Below are 22155 nucleotides of genomic sequence, written 5' to 3'. Positions count from 1 at the left end.
AAACCTGTCAGGTGCAGCTGAAATGGCCTAGCAAGCGGGGCAGGCCTGGTCCCCGTGGAGGGGGCTTGGCGGGTCACAGGGCTTTGAGGAGCCAAGGGGCCTGAGGCCGGGCTCCCGATGCAGTGTGCAGGAAGTACAATCCTTACCTTGGCCCGTGCCACTTCTTGGCTGGTGAGCATGAAGAAGACGTCCTGGGGCGACAGTAGAGACCAGGGCAGATCCAGGAAGTAGAGATATTTCCGCAGCACATTCACAGACTGCAGAGTGAGGACAGAACACCCTGGGCAAGGAGGGAAGGCAGATGGGATCACGTTGTTGTCGCTCTCAGCCAGGTGTCTCCCTGAGCACCCTCCCTCTCCGGGGTGGCTCAAGGCAGGCAGAGGGCAGCTGCTCTCCAGATGTTCGGGTCCTTGTGCGAGTGCTGCTCTCTGACCAGTACTCTCCCGTAAGGGGAGGGTGACGGCCACAGAAGCTCCCCACCCTCTGTTTCTGTCACTGTAAGAGGAAGCGGGTGCTAGAGGGTGGGGGACAGATGATGGAGACAGGAATTTCTGAGTCAGGAGGCTAAAGACTCATTTTGGCCTTGCTCTAACACGAGGCGCTGGGTGTGGTGGCTTTCACCTGTAATCCCAGTCCTTGGAAGGCAGAGACAGGTGGATTGTCATGAGTCACAGGCAAGCCTGGATACATGTCGAGTTTGAGTTCAGCCTAGGCTTCAGAGTGAGACCCTGTCTCTGGAAAAAAAAAAAAAAATGGGCGTGGAAAGTCCCTTAACTGCTCTGGGTTTTAGCTTCCTGGTTGCTCAAGTAGTGTTGAAGTGTAGGGCCTGCCCGTCTGACACGGTGGACAGAAGAGTCAAATGGGACACACCTGTGCTCCTAAGACTCAGCCTGTGAAGACAGCACATGCCACCCCTGTGAGGCGGGCCAGGCCTGAAGTTGCTCAGAGAAGTAGAGAGGGACATCAGGCAGCGAATGGCCAGTGAGGTCCTATGTCTCCAGACAGTGAATGTGAATGGCCAGTGGGGTCCTATGTCTCCAGACAGTGAATGGCCAGTGGGGTCCTATGACTCCCAGGCAGTGAATGGCCAGTGAGGTCCTATGTCTCCCAGACAGTGAATGGCCAGTGAGGTCCTATGCCTCCAGACAGTGAATGGCCAGTGAGGTCCTATGTCTCCCAGACAGTGAATGGCCAGTGAGGTCCTATGCCTCCAGACAGTGAATGGCCAGTGAGGTCCTATGTCTCCCAGACAGTGAATGGCCAGTGAGGTCCTATGTCTCCAGACAGTGAACGGCCAGTGAGGTCCTATGTCTCCCAGGCAGCGAATGGCCAGTGAGGTCCTATGCCTCCCAGGCAGTGAATGGCCAGTGAGGTCCTATGTCTCCAGACAGTGAATGGCCAATGGGGTCCTATGTCTCCAGACAGTGAATGGCCAATGGGGTCGGTCCTATGCCTCCCAGACAGTGAATGGCCAGTGAGGTCCTATGTCTCCAGACAGTGAATGGCCAGTGAGGTCCTATGTCTCCAGACAGTGAATGGCCAATGGGGTCCTATGCTTCACTGGGGTCTAAAAAGTGCTACTATTTCAAGCTCATCAATCTATAAGTAACTTATGAGGTACTTATAACCCCCTAATAAGTGGGTGATGGGAGGTGAGTCTGGGCGGACTAACAAAATGCCAGCAGTGGAGAACAGCTGCCTTCCCTGGGAGGAAACCAGATAGGGCGCTCGGCAGTGGATGCAGTCTGGACCTGTCCTGCACACCCGACTGATTTGGGGAGAGTGACCCACCTTCCCACACGTACACAGTCTAGGGTGCTCTGTGTATAGGTGTCATTCAGTCCACAGTGGTACTGTTCTAGGACCCCCACAAATACTGCAATCATGGATACTCAAGTCTGTCATAGAGAATGACACAGTATTTACATAGAACCTACCCACACCCTCTTGTACATGTTAAATCATCTCTAGGTTACTTATAATCCCTAATATAAGGTCAGTGCCATAGAAATAGTTGCTATATTGCATTGTCTAGGGACCAGTGAAGAGAAAAGGATCTGCATGTTTAGTACAGGTTCCCTTCTCCTCCTTGCATATTTAAAAATATTTTTATTTGTGCGTGTACATGTGTGTGTGCCTGCATGAATTTATGTGCACTGATGTCCCTGGAACTGGAGTTATAGGTTGTTGTAATCTGCCTGATACAGGTGCAGGGAACTGAACCTAGGGCTTCTGTGAATGCAGTAAATACTCTTAACTGGGGAGCCATGTCTCCAGCATCCCCTTGAATAATTTTGATCCCAGGTTGTGAAATCCATAGATACATAGAAGCCTATAGATATATGGAGGGCTGACAATATTTGCAAACGTCCTTGGTACATTTCTTAAACGGATAGTAACCATTGTCTATACCTTTAGGTAGCTTCCCTTCTGAGTGCAGGGCCCTGGAGGATGGAGAGGACAAGCATTAGAGAAGGTACGAGTCACCTACTCCTCTGTGTTAACAGAAGGGACATTAGAGCAAGGCTTGTGTGGCCCATGCTCCAGCCAAACACACAGGCTCCCAGTGTTTCTATTGCATAAACATATCTATATGTTATATACATGTATATATACACATCTAAATATACAGGATTCCTGGCTATTGCTGAGGACCAGAGTGGGCATTTCATTCCCACTCAGCTTAATGCAGAAGCTGGGTATGGCTTATGGAACAATCTGACCCAAGTTTTACTCATTAAAGATGAGGATAATTATCCTCAAATTTTTTTTTCACTTGAAATAATAATGTGAATTAGGTGGGCTTGGTGGTGCAAGCCTTTAATCCCAGCACTCAGGAGGCAAAGGCAGATAGATCTCTGTGAGTTCAAGACCAGCCTGGGTTACAGAGTGAGTTCCAGGACAGCCAAGGCTATGCAGAGAAAGTGTCTCAAAAAAACAAAAACAAATAAACAAACAAGAAATAATACATTCAGGAGGCAGAGGCAGGTAGAGCTCTTTGAGTTCAAGGCCAGCCTGGTCTACAGAGTGAGTTCCAAGATAGCCAGAGCTGTTACACAGAGAAACCCTGCCTTGAAAAAAAAAATTATGTGAGTATAGTGAAAGAATGTTTGAACATGTTAATTGATGTTTCTCCTCTAGTATCTCCTTTCTCCTTCTGGCCCCCTCACTCCCACTGTGTGACAATGGAAGTTGTTCTGAGCTCACTGCTCTAGAGAGGGACACAGTAAATCTAACGCCACTAATCTGGGCATTTGCTTCCTGGCTTTGTTATCAGAAGACTGGGGACACAGAAGGAGAAGTGGCTAGACCCAGATAACACACACACACACACACACACACACACACACACACATACACACACACACACACACACACATACACACACACACACACACACACACACACACACACACACACACACACACACACACACACTCAGGGGCAGGGGCTAAAGTGAAGAAGTCAAGAAGAGAGTTGATAAGAGCATGGGAACCTTAAGAAGCAGAAAACCCTGAAAGACGTTTCTGGGATGCTGAGGAGATGCCCTGTCCTGCACCATGGGCAGAGCCTGGGGATAGTCAAAGCAGCATTGTGATGAGTGACAGGACCAAATACCACAGAAGGGCAGAGGCAGGCGAGGACGAAGGTGAGTCTGATGGATTTAGCAGACAGGCGGAGAAAAGTTTCAGAGGCTGGTCAGCATGCCCACATGTTGCTTTATCTGAAGTACAGGGCCCACATTGGTGCTGAGAACTCAGGAATTCTGAGAGCCCGTGGCACTCCAGCTTCGGAAGAAATACCAGCCGCAGGCAGTCCTGTTTGCAGAAAGCTGTGCCCTCGAGTTCCCTGCTCTTCCCGTGCCTCCATTTCAGTGTTGACTAGTGTCCTGGTTAGCTTTTTGTTGCTGTGATAGAGACCACGACCAGAAGCAACTTTGGGAGGAAAGGGTTTATTTCATCTTAAAACTCCCAGATCACTGTCTGTGATAGGGAAGTCGGGTCAAGAACTCGGGCAGGAACCTGGAGGCAGGAACTGAAGCAGAGGCCATGAGGAGGACTTCTTACTCGCTTGCTACTTTTGGCTTGCTCAGCCTGCTTTCTAGTACACCCCAGGACCACCTGGCATGGGGTGGGGGCACCACACACAGTAGGCCGGGCCCTCCTACATCAATTATCCATCAAGAAAATGCCCCCGGGCTGGAGAGATGGCTCAGAGGTTAAGAGCACTGGCTGCTCTTCCAGAGGTCCTGAGTTCAATTCCCAGCAACCACATGGTGGCTCACAGCCATCTGTAATGAGATCTGGTGTCCTCTTCTGGCCTGCAGGCATACTGTATACATAATAAATAAATCTTAGAAAAAAAGAAAGAAAAAAAAAAGGAAGAAAGAAAGAAAATGCCCCCACAGGCCTTCCTACAGGCCAGTTTGATGGAGGTCTGAGAACGGTGAGCATGTTTAGAAGAAGGGAGGAACAAGACTTTGCAGTGTCCCTTTCCTTCCTCAGTATGGAGGACAGGACCTGAGCTCTGCAGAAGTATTCACCAGAGGACAGGGAACACAGTCTGTGTCTGTTTGACCCCAAGTCATGCACCATTTTTGAGGCTCCATTTCAGTTTCATTGGTAAGATGAACAATTTTATCAATAAAATAGGATGGTGGTGGAAAATGTGGTTTTTTTTTTGCGGGGGGAGCGCATGGCGATAGTCTTGCTTGTGGCCTACAATGCCTGATGCTGAGACCTTCCTGCCACAGTCTCCCAAATGCTTGGAGAATAGGCATGCGAACAGGCCAACAATTGTCCGTCATCTTTCTCCAAACACTAAAACAAAGCAAAAGTCTGGGAACAGCTTAGGAGAAACTTAACAGAGCATCAGTGAGGGGGAGGGGCAAGGATGATAAAACTCAGTGTGCTGGTCCACAGTTCTCACTCCTGGAGTCTCCTTCATTCACTCAGAGGGCTGAGGATTTGGCCTGTCAGGTTTATGTGGCCAAAGTCAAGATGGAAATAGAATCAGTTACCCATTTGTATGATCCAGGGTGTAAAAACAGAATTCAGCTGTTAAGCTGGACAGGTGCACACCTGTAATCCCAGCATCAAGAGGCAGAGGCCTGAGGTTCACTGTTAAGTATGAGGCCAGCCTGGTTTACATAGTGAGTTCTAGACCAGCCAGGACTACATAGCAAGACCCTGTCTCAAAAACAAAACCAATCAACAAACAACAACAACAAATACACACATACACACACACACACACACACACACGCACACGCACACACACACGCACACGCACGCACGCACGCACACTCACACTATATAAACCAGGCTGGCCTCAAACTTATAGAAATCCACCTTCCTTTGCCTCCTAGTGCTAGGATTAAATGTGTGTGCTACCACTTCTTGGCTAGACCAATAAAACCTTGTAAAAACACAGTATGTCTATACAATATTCCGTAAATAAAGAAAATCTAAAAAAAAAAAAAAAAAAAAAAACTAAAAAAAAAATTTAGGAGACAGTCATTCTCACTCCTACTAAGACTTGTGGGAGTTCTCATAAAGAGGATGTGGGGCTAGGGAGACGGCTCAGTGGTTTGTAGCACTGGTTATTCTTCCAGAGGACCTGGTTCAATTCCCAGCAACCACATAAAGGCTCACAACCACCTATAATTCTAGTCCCTGCGGTATCTGCTGCCATCTTCTGGCCTCTGTGGGCACTGCATGCACATGGTGTACTGGTACACAGACGTGCATAAAGAGAAAACACCCATACATGTTAAACAAACAAACAACAAAGGGTGTGGCAAGGTGGGTCGATGGATGAGCAGTAGGGCAACAATGCTTGATGACAAAAGCCTAAGTTCTCTGGGGCTCGGGAAGGTGTTTTAGTGACTGTGACCCTTGAGCAAATGGAGAAACCCTTTCCCACTTCCATCACCCGGAGACGCATACCTCACAGCTTTGTACAACGCAATATGATTGTTGTGACCAGTGACTCCTTCTGCATCAAAAGTCACCACCTGTAGGGACAGACCCGGGGAGGAAGGGCTCACTCAGAGCTGTTGGATGGCTTCACCGCTGCCTCAGCTTCAAAGCAGCCGTCACCACTCCTTTGGGGAAGGGAAGAGCAGAGCCTGAAACTCTTCAAATTCTGAGCAGCCCAAGCAGGTAGGTCTGTGTGTGGCAACTGTCAGTGTGTGGTTCGCTCTCCCACGTGCCTGGAGCTTGCTGATCAGGCTAGCCTGGCAGGCCAGGGGGCCTCTCTCTCCCTATGCTGGACTCATAAACACACAGCGCCATGCCTGGATTTTGTTTGTTTCCAACATGGGGCCTAGAGATCAAACACAAGTGCTCATGCTTGCAAGGCAAGCCTTTACTGACCGGGATGTCTCCCGGGCTCAGGCTACGGTTGCTGTAGGCTGGGGATGTGGCTTAGTTGGTGGAACTTGCCTAGCATGCATGAAATCCAGGGTTTGTTCCTCGGCACTGCGTAAGCTTTGATGTGGTAGTGCCTGTGTGTGACCCCAGTTCCTGGGAGAGAGAGGCACGAGGATCAGAAGGTTAGGGTCATCCTTGATCCACAATGAGTGTGAGGCCAGCCTGGGACACATGAGAACTTGTCTCAACAGATACTTGTTTCTTATCTGCCTGGCCACTGACTAGCACATTTATTTGCTTGGCTGGCTGCTGCACAGGCATTGTTCAGGCAGATGCAGCCTGATTCCCTGGGGTTCCTCTCCTCATGCCGTACCACAAGTACAACGTCCTGGACTCAAGCTCACGGAAGTCTAGCTTAGGCTGCCTCTGGGTTCATTTGCACAGACATCGTCAGTGTGATCATAGAAGAAACACAAGAAGACAGGATTCAGGAAAGGGACCAGAGATGGTTGGTTAGAGTGATGGGAACAGAAGGGTTGTCCCCAAGGACAGAAAGTGTCCTCGCACAGAAGAAGGGGCTAGAACTAGAACTAGGCAGTCTGGGAAAAGATTCATTCTTGCTGTTTCTTCTGTGATTATGAATTTTTTTTTTTTGAGATGTTTCATGTGCCTCAGTCTTGCCTTGAACTCTCTATGTAGCTGAGGCTAGCCTTAAACTCCTGGTCTCCCTGCTTCTACCTCCCAGGTGATGGGATTATAGACCTGTACCAATACACCAGGCTTGGTCTTTCTCTTTACACTGGAATGGCCTTGGCTACCATGAAAGCTGGGTCTCCTTCTCCAGGAGCACCATGGAGCGTTAGTGCCAGTTCAGGGTATTCCCTAGTCAGTCTCGTGGTGACAAGGAGAAGGGCTGTATGGCCAGGATAAATGTTCCCCTTTCTTAAAAGTAAGAAGCAGTTTTTCCTTCTTTCTTGATTTTTGCATTGCTGGGATTCAAACTCAGGACACTGTGCATACTAGGCAAGCACTTACCCACTGGGCTAGAAGCCCAGCCCTGAAACTCAGAACCTCTCTGGCATAGTCCTCCAACCATTCATTGGTCTCAGACCATCATTAGAAAGTGCCCCCGGCCAGGTGGCAGAGGTGGCACACACCTTTAATCCCAGCACGTGGGAGGCAGAGGCAGGCGGATCTCTGTGAGTTCGAGGCCAGCCTGGTCTACAGAGCATGAGATCCAAGACAGGCACCAAAAGTACACAGAAAAATCTTGTCTCGAAAAACCAAAAAACAAACAAACAAAAAAAAAAAAGAAAAGAAAAAAAAAAAGAAAGAAAGAAAGAAAGTGCCCCAGAGTCAGGAGCTCTGTTGAGGAATTTTTCTAGGCCCAGGCATCAGAACTGGGTTTTACTATTAAAAGAACACATTTCTGTTTCCCCCTAATCACCAGCAGATCCCTAGACTCAACCCATCAGAGTAAGGTTGCTCTGTAGGCTTAATAATACGCATGCTACACATGTCCTGCCTCCCTGGACCCTGAGTTGTTACTTCATGTAGCCAAAGGGATTTTGCAAATGTGATTAAGGATTTCAAGATGGAGAGGTTCTTCTGGGTGGGCTGGTGGGCTCAATGTAGTCACCGTGACCTTAACAGAGGGCACGAGAGGGTCAGAGGAAAAGGCCATGTGACAGGAAGCAGACATTGACACAGTGTCTTTGAAGATGGAGGAAGAAGAAAGAAATGGGACATGTTACTCATGCCTGTCATCCTGCACACTGCTCTGAGTCCGCCTCACCACCAGCTGCTGTAAAAGAAACTCAGCCCCTAAGGAGGACAAACCCATTCACCTATGTTCAAGACGTGAGGGCCAGATCTAGAAAGGCCCTGACTTCTGAGTTTGGAATGATGAGTTTTTTCTACAAATGGAGTGGCCAACAGCTCTAACACACAATGACGAGGCCGGGGTTGGGGGTAGTCCTCCGAAAGCCACTACCGTAAGAGAGCAGGGTGCTGAGGCAGAAAGATGGCTTCAGTGGCTAAGAGTGCTTCCTGCTCTTCCAGGAGACCCAGGCAACCACCTGAACTCTAATTTCAGGGGACCCAACACCCTTTTCTGGCCTCCATGCGCTCCCGCATACACAGGGTGTACATATGCTCACATAGGCTCATACTTACACATAACAAAAAGAAAAAAAGTCTTAAAAAAAGGTCTAATGGATCAATTCACTCAATGAAGGGGTCATTGACTGAAAAGCCCAATAGGTGGCTGGAGAGATGGCTCAGCGATTCAGAGCACTGACTCTTCTTCCAGAGGACCTGGGTTCAATCCCAGCAACCACATGGTGGCTCATAGCCACTTGTAATGAGATCTGGTGCCCTCTTCTGGCCTGTAGGGACACACACAGGCAGAATACTGTATATATAATAAATATTTTAAAAAAGATTATATAGAAAAAAATTTTAAAGCCCAATAGGCTTCTTATCCAGCAGTATCTATCTTCTAACAAAACTCAATCAAATGAGAAAGGCTTTGAATAGTAAAATTTTAGCTATTAACCTATGAAGAATTACTATTTTGAGATTTGGAAAATAAACCTTGGGAACTTTAAAGTGGACTGTTTCAGTCAGGGGTGGTGGTGCACACCTTTAATCTCGGCACTTGGGAGGCCGAGGCAGGAGGATTTCAACAGAACTGACTAAAAAAACAAAACAAAACAAAACAAAAAGACAACCTCAGGAAAAAACAAAATCTCAACGGATCAGGAATCTCAGGAACTTGACTGAGTGCTGAAGGAGGAAACAGGATCTCAGTGGCCCAGTTCTGATCGCCCAGTCTTCTAAAAGTCACCGTCTCGACCCAGTGGGACGGCGCAGTGGGGAAAGACACTGGTCCCCCAAGCCTGATGGTCTGGGCTCAATCCCAGAACTCACATAAAGATGGGAGGAGACAGATGACTCTTGAAAATTGTCCTCTGGGGCCGGGCAGTGGTGTCGCATGCCTTTTTTTAATCCCAGCACTCAGGAGGCAGAGGCAGGCAAATCTCTGTGAGTTCCAGGCCAGCCTGGTCTACAGAGCGAGATCAAGGACAGGCACCAAAGCTACACAGAGAAACCCTGTCTAAAAACCAAAAAAACAAACAAACAAAAAAATGGAGGCTAGCTGGGCATGCTGGTGAATGGCTTTAATCCTAGCATTTCCGAGACAGAAACAGGTTGATCTACGTGAGCTTCACTTGATCACTCATAAAGTCAAACATAAGTGGAAGGCGTGTCTGCTCTTCAGCGGGTTTAGCAGACAGCCTTTTAGAGTGGGCTTGGAGTAGGGCTGGGGTGGGGGGCAGCCATAAGACAAGCGGCAGAAGCCAGCCCATGTGACAGGACGGAGAGCCTGGGCTTTCCACTCAGAGTGGCATTGTCTTACCAGGTTGATGTCATTGACCTTTATGTGTTGGAGGAGGGTGCTGGCCACATGCTCTGTGTCCCACTGTACTCCGGGGTCATCTGGAAACTCACTGAAAGAGAGAAGAAGCACACTTGAAGGTGAGAATAACCTTCATTATTATTATTATCTTTTTTTTTTTTTTTGAGACAAGGTTTCTCTGTGTAGCCCTGACTGTCCTGGAACTTGCTGTGTAGACCAGGCTGGCCTCAAACTTAGAGATGTACCTGTCTCTGCCTCCCAAATTCTGGGATTAAAGGCATGTGCCACCATCACCATCACCACCACCACCACCACCACCACCACCACCACCACCACCACCACCACCAGCAGGCAGGAATAACCTTCTTGAGACCCAGTGGGTGTGTGCTCAGCTCTGTGAGGAATTACATCAGCATTTGGGGAGCTCCCTACCCTTCACATGCTCAGATGTCATTAGAGAAATAAGGCTTACAAACAAAACTGCTAGAAATCCAGGCTCATCACACACCACACACACAGCTCTCTTTGCTCCCAACCAGGCAGGCTGTCTACACAACCTACGGGGAGGGTCGATAACTGACCTTAGAACTCTGGGCCAAGAAGAGTCACAAGGTTTTCAACAGGAAAATGACAGGTGTCTCATCACTAAATCCTGTCATTATTGCCTTTGACTCACTGGCGACCTCTACCCCACATTCCCAGCCTTCTCTAGAGAGCCCAGGTCTGTCAGCTTGCTCAGGATGGTCCTGCAGTGAGCATGGCCAACAGCCCAGGGAGCAGAGGCTGGGCTTAGAGAAAGGAACACGGCTACAAAATCCAGCCTTGCTCCCTGGAGGTGCATTCCACAGCATGGTTCTGCAAGTCAGAGGACGATTTCTCTCTCTCTCTCTCTCTCTCTCTCTCTCTCTCTCTCTCTCTCTCTCTCTCTCTCTCTCTCTCTCTCTCTCTTCAAGACAGGGTTTATCTGTGTAGTTTTGGTGCCTGTCCTTGATCTCGCTCTGTAGACCAGGCTGGCCTCGAACTCACAGATTTGCCTGCCTCTGCCTCCTGAATGCTGGGATTAAAAGCGTGCGCCGCCGCCGCCGCCACCACCACCCGGCCCCAGAGGACAATTTTCAAGAGTCATCTGTCTCCTCCCATCTTTATGTGAGTTCTGGGATTGAGCCCAGACCATCAGGCTTGGGGACCAGTGTCTTTCCCCACTGTGCCGTCCCACTGGCTCGAGATGGTGACTTTGAGAAGACTGGGCAATCAGAACTGGGCCACTGAGATCCTGTTTCCTCCTTCAGCACTCAGTCAAGTTCCTGAGATTCCTGATCCGTTGAGATTTTGTTTTTTCCTGAGGTTGTCTTTTGTGCCTAGAATGGCACTGGCTAAAGGGAGCTCATTGGAAACTGTTCCCACTATTGGTTTGAAATGTATTCATTATTTCTCTCTAGCATCTAGAGAGGAACTGTTTGCTCCTCCTTGACTTCAGGAGAGTGTCATTAGTAACCGCTGACCTAAAGAAAGCCCAGCATATACAAATGTTTTCTCTAAAATTCTGGCTTTACCTTGCTTCAGTCTACTTGAGAAGGAGTTCTAACATGGACAGCCTTCCTAGGAGCATGAAGACAATGAAATCAGAAAGAGCGCCTTTTGCTCTACTGCTCCTGGAACCCTCTCTTCAAACAGAATGTTCACTTTGGGCCTCTTATTAACTTGACAGTTCTGCCTGCTCTTTTCTACTTCTTTTTCTAGCACATTCCCTCTGGCACATTGCATCTAGCACAAGGCCTACCTTCAGTGCTGCTGACTCCACTGAGGCTTCTACAGGGGGCTTGAGGTCAGAGAGTTCAGTGGCTACAGCTCCCTACAATGCCTACACCCTACCCTACCCCACCCCCGCCCCCCAGAGCTGAGGACCAAACCCAGGGCCTTGCACTTGCTAGGCAAGTGCTCTACCACTGAGCTAAATCCCCAACCCCTACACTTTTTAAAAAGGTCAATCTCTTTACTTATTGGGGGTGTACACATATACACCATAGTGTGTGTGTGTGTGTGTGTGTGTGTGTGTGTGTGTGTGTGTGTGGACAACTTTCAGGAATTAGATCTTTTCTTCCACCATGTGGGTCCCTGGGTCTCAGGTCATCAGGCTGAGCAGCAAGTGCCTTTACCACTGAGCCCTGCCTTGATTTTTGAGCTGCAAGTTCAGAAGTTTCCCTAAACCATGAGCAATCCACTAGAAATACATGGACCACTTGCTGACACTTGTTCCACGCATGATTGACAGAGAAAAGGTATAAAGTCAGCCAAAGGAAGAGATGCCTAAGGTGGAGTCTAGGAAGTCTCTAGATGCAGAGGTCACATTGTGCTCCCTGCAGAGGCATGGCATTGGTCCAGCTTCAGGGTGTGGCAGTGGCAACCAGGAAAGTGTGCCACGTTTCCCTGTTCAGAGTTTTCCAAGTCACTGACTGGCTACAGTTGATCTCAGCCTCCATGTGACTGACACTATATTGCCCAACGTCTGCACTGAAGCCAGTACTATCAGCTATGGCACCCACTTCCCAGAAGCCAAGGGCAAAGTCAAATTCTTACCCTAGACTAGCCTTGTGTATGAGAACCTTCACTCTCCTCCTCTACCAATACGGCCTGAGCTGTTTCTATCTCTTTTCCTGAAGTAAACATATATAAGAATAAAGATATTTCTTGTGTGCTTGGTATAATTCAAGTTGAAGGACAATTTATTTAAAAAACAGTAAGAACCCATGCCTCTCCACCTACAAGGCACCTTCATTAAGGAATATTTAATAAGGACCAGGTGGTTGAGATGTAACTTATCTGGCAATGCTAAAGGCAGTTAGTTATACTGGCCTCTTGGCAAGAACTTAGAAAGACAGTATCTTTTTAAGACAGATCCTGTGTGCATGGTGGCGCACACCTTCAATCCTGTACTCAGGAGGCAGTGCCGATCAGATCTCTGAGTTTGAGGCCAGTCTGGTCTACAGAGCGAGTTCCAGGACAGCCAGAGGTGCACAGAGAAACCCTGTCTCAAAAACAAAACAAAACAAACAAAAAAGATCTTACAAGCTGGATATGATGGCACACGCCTAGAATCTTAACACCTGGAAGCAGAGGCAGGAGGATTTCCTGCAAGTTTAAGGCTAGCCTGCTCAACAGCGAGTTCCAGGCCAGTCAGGACTACATAGTGAAACTCAAAGACAACAAAAACAAAGGCTGGCATCGTGACTCACATCTGTAACTCTAGCACCTGAAATAGGAGGAATTCTAGAGTTTGAGGCCAGCTTAGGCTACAACAGTGAGTTCCAGGATAGCCTGAGCTACAGAGTAAGACTGTCTCAAGAACTGATTCGAGTTAAAAAGCACATGGACCAGGCAGGGACTGCAAGGCATCCCAACTGCCTCCCTCCAACTCAATGTAAGAAAATACAGAATCAAAAGAATTCAAGCACATTAATGTATGTACATAAAAACAAGCGTGACTCCTTTCCGACCAAATGAGCTTCCCCTTTGCCTAGGGTGCCCTTCTAATCAGTGCAAAGCCCGGGTCTAGGAATAACCTTTGCCTGGTTTCTATCTTCTTTGGTACAGTGGGAGTTCTGCTTTGGTAACCGTGCTGGCAGAGTGTAAACAGGCGTGTTGGAGTCAGCCTTTGGACTCTAAGAGACAGTTGGTGAATGACCTGTGTCCCATTTTCTCGGTACAGTCTTTCTTCCTGCTGGAGCTTATACCTGCTGGCTAGAATTACAGTCGCCATACTGGACTGTAGAATAATCAGGTATGAAAGACAGACACCACAGAGTGACAAAGGGGGACACAGACCCCAAGGGTGTGTCAGCCAGCACACCACCTCAGCCAACACAGTGGCTTCTACCCTAGCCAGCTTTCTGATATCTACAGCAGAAACAATTCCTAACTTAGAGTTGATTATGTGTGTGTGTGGCACATATGTAGGAGCATGTGCCCCCGGATAGGCACGGTGGCCGGGAAAGACAATGGGAGTCCTGCTCCACCATTCTTCATTCTTTAGAGACCATGCCTCTCTCCAAACCCAGCGTTAGGCTGGCAGCCAGCAAGCTCCAGTCTCCTCCCGCCTGCACCGCCTACATTGCTAGGTTGCAGGCAGGTGCAGCCATGCCTGCCTTTTTCACATGGACACTGGGGGTTTGAATTCAGGAAGCATTCTTACCCAGTGAGCCGTTTCCCAAGCTGCTGATTTCATTTTTAAAAGTTTCCACATGATCAATTACTTAGGCTGTTTCTTGTTTTTATTATTGTACTAAGGTTAGCCAATACATATAATTCTCTGTATGTGGCTCTCAATGTGATAAAAATCATTTCCTTGTGATAAAATCAATGAAATTTAATTTCTGAGTCGAAGGCGAAGTGAGTAGTATGTGTAGAATAACTCCCCCCACCTTTTTTTTTTTTCCCAAGACAGGGTTTCTCTGTGTAGTTTGGGTGCCTGTCCTGGAGCTCGCTCTGTGGACCAGGCTGGCCTTGAACTCACAGAGATCCGCCTGGCTCTGCCTCCCTTCCCTTTTGAGTGCTGGGATTAAAGGCATGTGCCACCACCACCCGGGCTTAGAATAACTCTTACAAGAACCCTGTGAAAAAGAGTAGATGGAAAGTGTTAACCAACATGGGGAGAGTGACAGAGAGGAGGGGTTCAGAGAGGGCATATATTCTATAGGCTGAAAAGAAAAACTCATAAGCACAATTCACATCATGCCTGCTCTAAAAATCTAAGGTGTGTGTGCAGGCATGCACTGAACCTAATGCATGTTTTTTGTTTGATTGTTTTTTTAATTTGGAGACAGGATCTCACAATCTCTCCTAGGCTGGCCTGGAACTCACTGTATAGACTAGGCTGGCCTTGAGCCTCCCAAATGCTGGGATTAAAGGTGTCCTCCACTAGATCTCTCTGAGTTTGATGCCAGTCTGATCTACAAATTGAGTTTCAGGACAGCCACGGCTGTTACACAGAGAAACCCTGTCTGGAAAAAAACCAAAAAACCAACCAAACAAAAGGTATCCATCACTATGCCTGGCCTTAGCTATACTTTAGAGTCTCAAAGTTCCAAGTCTGGCCTTGCATTTACTCTATAACTCAGGCTGGCCTTGAACTTTCATTTCTTCTGTTGCAGGTCCAGCTCTCGGGTACTTTTATACTTACTTATATTTATTTATTATTCTTTTTTTTTTTTTTTTTTTTTTTTGGTTTTTCGAGACAGGGTTTCTCTGTGTAGCTTTGTGTCTTTCCTGGAACTCACTTGGTAGCCCAGGCTGGCCTCGAACTCACAGAGATCCGCCTGGCTCTGCCTCCCGAGTGCTGGGATTAAAGGCGTATGCCACCACCGCCCGGCCTTATTTATTATTCTTATAAGCACCCTGAGAAGATCGATTATCGATTCTATGACTTAAGCAGTGACTTATTTTTATTTTATGGGAATAAGTGTTTTGCCTGTATGTATGTGTGCCATACGCGGGCAGTGCCCACAGATCAGAAGAGGGTGTTGGATTACAGGGTGTCTGGACTTACAGATGGTTGTCAGCAGCCATGAGGGTGCTTGACACTGAACCCAGGTCCCCATAAATCTCTGGTATTTGAATGTGTCCTTGTTGGTGGACATGTGTTACTGGGGCGGGCTTACGGTTTCAAAAGCTTCCTGCGATTGCCAGTGTACTCTCTCTTCCTTTTTGTGTATCAGTATGGGAGCCCTCTGCTGCTGCTCCGGGGAGCGTGCTCCCAAGCAGGATGGTGATGGACTCCCGTCCCTCTGAACTGTCCCCAGTAAATCATTCCTATTGGTAGATGCCTGGGCCATGTTTTTTGGCTCAGCAACAGGAAAGTAAGCACTGTATCCACACCCATGACTTCGGGTGTATTTTGTCTTCCTCGTGCCTCTCTCATAAGTCTCATACTTGAACCTGTATTACAACATCTTTATAAAGCCTTCATACTTGCTGGTCTTGAAAGTCTTTTCTGTGGTGAAGCCACAAATCCTGGTTTAGCCCAAAGGAAAGTCCCTAAGAGCCTAGCTGAACTCCACAGGCTGCTGAGGATGAAAGGGTGGAGCTGAGACTCCTTCCTGGGGTCCCCCAAACGCTGTCAGGAAGTCCTGATTACAAGAAAATTACTGAGATGAGTAATCATACAGTCACTAAGGAAGCTACCTGGGAACAGAACTCACATTGTAAGGACTATGATTTTATCAAGTCTCAGGTGGAATTTCTGATGGTTACGTGTCCTAGGCAAAGTTTAAAAGTAGGCGGCACTGATCTTACATTACGGTCTTCAAGTTCAAGGAAGGGAAGCTAGGCGCTCTTCCAAATTGAGACAAGTTCCATTTAAGGAAAAGGTCTTCATAAGAGACAAAAAATATCACAGATTCCAAACAGACTTAATTCTCAGATGTATTTTATCCTAAAATAATCTGTCCACAAATATGAAACTATAAGTAACAAAATATTTCCCATAGTAAGGATTGATGAAAAAAATCTATTTTATAGGAAGAGAAAGATTAAATAGAATATTATAAGAAAATGCGTTCTACTTTTATTAAACAAACAAAAGGTTACAATTTTATCCTTGTAACCAATTCTTCCTTAGAAATCACAGGGATGTCACTGGGAGACAAGTAGAAGCTAAGCTCTAAAAGCTTTTGGGCTTCACATTAAAACCATGTCAGGCATTGCCTTCCCTCTCTGACATAGTTTTAAAAAAAAAAAGGTGACTGATTTGTCTGTTTTGCTCCAGCAAAAGGCAGGTTTTGTTTTGTAAATGTAAGTGGGTGTTTTGTCTATAAGGATGTCTGTGAACCACATATATGCCCAGAGACAGGGAAGCTAGAAGAGGGCATCTAATCCCCTGAGCTGGAGTTACAGGCCACCATAAGCTACCAAGCAGGTGCTGGGAATCGAACCCAGGTACTCTGGAAGAGCAGCAGTGCCTTTATTTTTTTAAGACTGATTTATGTATTTTATGTATATGGGTGCTCTATGTGCATGTGTCCCTGCAGGCCAGAAGAGGGCATCAGATCCCATTAGAGATGGTTGTGAGCCACCATGTGGGTGCTGGGAATTGAACTCAGGACCTCTGGAAGAGCAACCCGAGCTCTTAACCACTGAGCCATCATGCAGCAGTGCTCTTAATTGCAGAGCCACCTGCCCAGCCCCAGCAGACAGGTATTCTAAAGCAGTTCCCTTGTAATTTGTAATTTCTAAGTCTAGATTTCTGGAAGCTTCCAGGGAAGGGAACAAAGTTATTGAGCTTTGAGTTTCTAAGTTTTCCTGACTAATTGTAAAGTGATGCCCTGCACCTTGATGTTCTGACCCAGACTCTCCAGCCCAGATCAGCCTGTGCTGTTTCCTGCAAGAGCCAGCAAAGGAAAAACAACAAAAGGCTTAACTTCCAAGGGTGTGCACAAAGGAACTGTGAGGACTACTTAAAATATTCTCTTTCTAAAAAATTATGCTTCGTTTATTTACTTTGTGTGAATGCACATGTGTTTGTGTGCATGCATGCATGAGTGCCTGCCATGGTGTGCATGGAGGTCAGCAGACAAGTTGGAAGCTGGTTCTTTCCTTCCACCATGTGTCCCGGGGATCAACTTCAGGTCATCAAGCTTATCAGGAGGCATCACTGCCTGCTAAACCATCTTGTCCACCCTCAAATATTTTTGGTTTTGGTTTTTTGAGACAGGGTTTCTCTGTGTAGCTTTGGAGTCTGTCCTGGAACTCGCTTTCTAGACCAGGCTGGCCTCGAGCTCACGGAGATCTGCCTGCCTCTGCCTCCTGAGTACTGGGATTAAAGGCATGTGCTACCACACCCAGCTGGACATTACTTTCTTAAACTCTCAGCAGTTGTGATTATGTGCCTAAAACCTGCATAAGACTGGGCTCATCAGTGACTCACTAGGCCCCACCCAACCTTGAGGCTCTATAGAGGGTTAATGGTTCCTGGGAAAGGGAGAGACATTTTCTTCCTGGTGTAGGCTCTGGTAAGGTGCCCATATTCCTGTAAATAACTCCTCATCCATACTCCTGAAAATGAAACTAAGAAAACCCACTGGGCCAAACACACAAACAAAAGGAAAGAAAAGATAGACTTGACAGGAGAGGAGGACTATCTGGGGAGAGAGAACAGTAGCGGGAGGGGAGGGTGATTATGATAAAGACACATTGTAGACACATTGCAGATGTTTGAAAATGTCAAAACGAGGCCAGGTGGTGGTGGCACACACCTTTAACCCCAGCACTTGGGAGGCAGAGGCCAGTGGATCTCTCTGAGTTGAGGCCAGCCTGGTCTACAAAGCAAGTTCCAGGATAGTCAAAGTTACACATAGAAACTTTGTCTCGAAGGAAAAAAAAAATGTCAAAATGAAACCCATTATGTACAATTACTATATGCTAACAAAAACTTAAGTCTTAAAGATTGTTGGAAGCTGAGTGTGGTGGTTTACATGTACAGAATCAGGGGACTGAGGCAGAAGGATTGCAAGTTTGAGGCCAACCTGTATGAGAAGAGAGAGAAAAAAAGATTGCTTAAGGGAAACAGGCCATTTACAAGGATGGAATGCAAACCATCAAAATAGAATGTATTTTTCTGATTCTCAGAAAAAATGCAACAATGCAAGATTAAAGCAAGATGCCTCTAAGAAAGGGCACAGGGGAGTTTAAATGGCCACAGAGAGGCCATTTGGGTATAGGAGATTGTGTGCCCTCTGACCCCACACTTGTAAGAAGTTATGTTAAGGAAACAGAGAAGCTTAACAGCCACAGTTAAGCAAGTAGAGAGATACCAACATTCACCAGTTACCAAGGGGCTGGCAGTTCTGCGGCTTCACCAGTAGGGGGCAATTTCTCTAACTTCTTGAATAGTGACTTGCAAAGATAACGCACATCTTTGGGCTTGTTCAGAATAAAAGTGAGGACTCGTCCAAGATATAGGATGTTAACGTGTACGCCAGAAACATCCCCCAGGCCCTAAACTTCTGCTTGTCTTCTCATGAAGAATAACTCACATTAGAGAGCAACAGAAATACGAAAAGAGATTGTATTTTCCAAAGAAGTGGGAGAGCTTCCAAAGAAAAGGCTCCTAATAGATGGAAGTCTCCAGACAACCAAGTCTCAGCTTCCCAGAAAGCAGAGTCTCGACTGAAGCCAAGCTCAGTGCCGTGTTCTGGAGACATGGACTGTGGTGGGCTGGAGTGAACCACAGAGGGAGGGATGTAGGGCAGTTTTATTGATTTGGCCCAGTTGTGGACATGGCTTGTGAGGTCCCACAGGTGTCTAAAAAGCTGTTAGAAAAGCACCTTAGGCCGAGGACGTATTTCTCTCTGTCGCCGGTTTGCTCTCTGGACTTGGGGGTTGAGTTCCCTTGGGTGCTCGAGGACAGAAATGGCACTTGAAGTGGAGAGCAGGTGATAGAGTGAGCCTGTGGCACGGGTCTGTCAGACAGGCAGTGGGGACCTGGAGTGCCAGGGACCCCATGACATCAGGCAGGGCTCAGGGAACAAATTCAGCATGCATTTAACTGACCTGGACCATGCCCACACTTAGGCACCATGCATGGGGCGAAGTTTTGGGAACAAACCTGAATATAGGTCACTCTTTATTCCCTCAGGATGCTTAGGGCTGGGTGCGGGTGAGGTTTGGGTTCCTGCAGGATGAAGGAATTTGCCAGGGAAAGGAGAGAGGAGCTGGCCAGGAGGTCAGGGATTCCAAGTGGGGGTGGCAGCGTGACTAGTCGGTGGCAGGAGCGGCAGACAGCGGTTGCTGAGCCACACCAACAGCTGGTGGAGACGAGGGCCTTGAAGACCTCTGAGGTCTCAGTATTTTTGGCAGCCATCCAATGCAGCAGAGGAAGCTGAATGTGACTGGGCTTTCGGTTTGACAAGCCTGACAAGCCCTTGGGGGTGGGGAGAGGGTGGACTCAGCCAACAGTGTTAGTGCTACAGGAAAAGGCTCCAGACTCCCAGCTCCATCCTGGCCCTCTGTGTCCAGTAAACAAGCTGGCCGGGCCTGTGACGCCTGCTTTCCTAACAGTAGAATATCCTCAAACTCGGACCTTCCCCACACATTCTAACGACTCATCTCTACTGGTACCTTTTACAGTCCCTCAGCAGCACCATGGAAGCATCTGGAAAAATCTATGGGGCGGTAGACCCCTCCAGTCACCAGACGCAAGAAGGGAGGCCCTCTCCCCCCACTAGCAAGAGGAGGCTCGGGCCACCCGAGCGCTCTGCAGAGGCGGCCGTGGTGGTGGATGCGGCAGCAGACTCCAGCAGGGTTAGGTAATAGCTTCTCTCTGAGAACCAAGTCCCACTTTTGCACACTGCACTCTGAACTCTAACACAGAGGGACGTGGGTTCCCGCGCCCTTATTTGGGCTTGTGGCTTGCGTAGCCCAGGGCTGGCAGAATCGGCTGCCCTTCCTCCACCCACTTCAGGCACATTTCTAAACTTAATTACTTCCTTTGTCATCTCAGATGGGCAAAGGTCAGCAGGGTTCAGTGTGACTGCTTTGGCAGGCCCCGGGAGCCTGCAAGCTTAGCCGGTGCCTGGCAGTTGGCCCCTCCCCACCAAGGGATCGTTCTGGGAGGCAGGGCCTGTCCCCATGCAGAGGCCATCCTGCAGTGTTAGAGGTACAGGGGAACCAGGGAGGTGCAGGGGATTGGATCAAGGCTGAAAGGTTGGAGCTAACACTTGAAAGCAGGGTTAAGCAGCTTCTGGTGGGGCGGGGTTTGTTGAGAGCAGTGGTTCTCAAACTGTGGGTCTTGACACCCCACCCCCCACCCCCGGAAATAGACTATCCGATATCCTGCATATCAGAACAGTAGCAAAATTACAGTTAGGAAGTAGCAACGAAATAATTTTGTGGTCGGGGGTCACCACAGCATGAGGAACTGTATTAAAGTGTCACAGTGTTAGGAAGGTTGAGAACCACTGCTCCAGAGTGAAACAAATGCAGAGAGGAAAAAAAAGAATGGAAAAAAAGTGAACAGGAGAAGAAAAAGCATGGACTGGGAGGTGTAAAAAAGAGACTTACAAAATTCAACACACTCACGAAGTATCTGTCCTGCTAAGGGCCTCATGGTCAAGCCATTTAGGAGCCTAGACAGATTAAGCCCCAGGAGACCCTTTTCTCCTGAGATGTAAAGTGGGCCAGGAAGTCACAAGCATTTGGCACCTGTGGGAAATATTCCCTTGACACGGTCTGAGGGTCACAGGGCTGTACCCTTGCGGGCATGCTGCAGCTTCTACCGGCTGAGGGAGGGGGGCTAACGCCCACTTACCTTCTTCCGAGTGGTCAAGAGAAGGAAGTAAGGCCTGGCAGTCAGTGGGTTGTACCAATTAGTAGTTCAGCCTGGAGCACTAGAACCCGCTTTCTCTCTGCCCTACATACTGCTCTACACACTGCTCTACATCCATTCCCTATATACATGCTCTACATATGTTCTCTACATACTGCTGCTGCTGCTTGTAGACTGGAGACCCCGTGTGAGTAATAGAAGATGCCCAAACTCCCTCGGAGTCCTGAGCTTTCTTTGGCATTTTGAAGAGGGAACCCGGAGGCTGCTGAGGGCCTGTGTTTGAATAACAGTACTACACCGAGAAGTACCCTGTGCTTCTCCTTCTCAAAGACATCCTTCATATTGTTGCAACAAAGCTTGCAAAGCTCTTCTAGGCAGTCTTGCATCACAGTTTGCTGTTTCCTGGGGTGCTGAGGTCAGGCTGCGCTCTGCTGTATGTTACTCCACACTGTATAAAACAGCGGGTTTCAGGCTTTGCCTTGTCCTAAGAGACACCAAATTACAAGTAACCTTGTTTGTTTGTTTGTTTGTTTGTTTGTTTTTTCGAGACAAGGTTTCTCTGTGTAGCTTTGGAACCTTTCCTGGAACTCACTCTGTAGCCCAGGCTGGCCTCGAACTCACAGAGATCCACCTGCCTCTGCCTCCCAAGTGCTGGAATTAAAGGTGTGAGTAACTTTGGGTCGATTTTGAGGAAGGGGAAGACTGCAGCCCCTGGATAGACTCAAAAGCCATCATCTGTCAGGCTCCACCCCTCCAGCACAGGCTGACAAATACATGAGTGATCCCTGGGAGAAGTAAGGGAGCCACTCCGTGGTTTAGAGCAGTGGCTGTTCTTTCGGAGGACCAGAGGGGTGGATTCCCAGTCCTGCCATGGTCGTTTAGAACCCTCGGTAACTCTAGTCCCAAGAGATCTGACGCCCTCTTCTGGTCTCCACAGGCACTGCACACAGGTGGCACACAGACACCCATGCAGACAAAACACCTATGCACACACAATGGAGGAAAGAAAGAATCCCCACTTGTTGAGATTTGGCGTTGGATAA

General features: G+C 47.9%; 1 protein-coding gene across 15 annotated transcripts in view; it reads right to left on the bottom strand.

The window, feature by feature from the left end:
- Pigl (phosphatidylinositol glycan anchor biosynthesis class L) overlaps nt 1–22155 on the bottom strand; it is a 61805-nt gene that overhangs the window by 4304 nt on the left and 35346 nt on the right. The window contains exons 3-6 of one of the 15 annotated variants that reach the window (XM_006973557.4): nt 9796–9886; nt 5949–6016; nt 2413–2444; nt 147–280 (exon numbers count right to left, since the gene is read on the bottom strand). In XM_006973557.4, the coding sequence (XP_006973619.2) occupies nt 147–280; nt 2413–2444; nt 5949–6016; nt 9796–9886 (325 nt within the window). The other 14 variants (XM_076542589.1, XR_013041680.1, XR_006075427.2 and 11 more) reach the window with 14 other exon arrangements.

The sequence above is a fragment of the Peromyscus maniculatus genome, chromosome 8 (assembly GCF_049852395.1).
Source record: "Peromyscus maniculatus bairdii isolate BWxNUB_F1_BW_parent chromosome 8, HU_Pman_BW_mat_3.1, whole genome shotgun sequence".
NCBI classification, from domain to species: domain Eukaryota; kingdom Metazoa; phylum Chordata; class Mammalia; order Rodentia; family Cricetidae; genus Peromyscus; species Peromyscus maniculatus.
The sequence above is the reverse complement of the archived record's forward strand: the minus strand, read 5'-3'. Positions and strand labels throughout refer to the sequence as shown.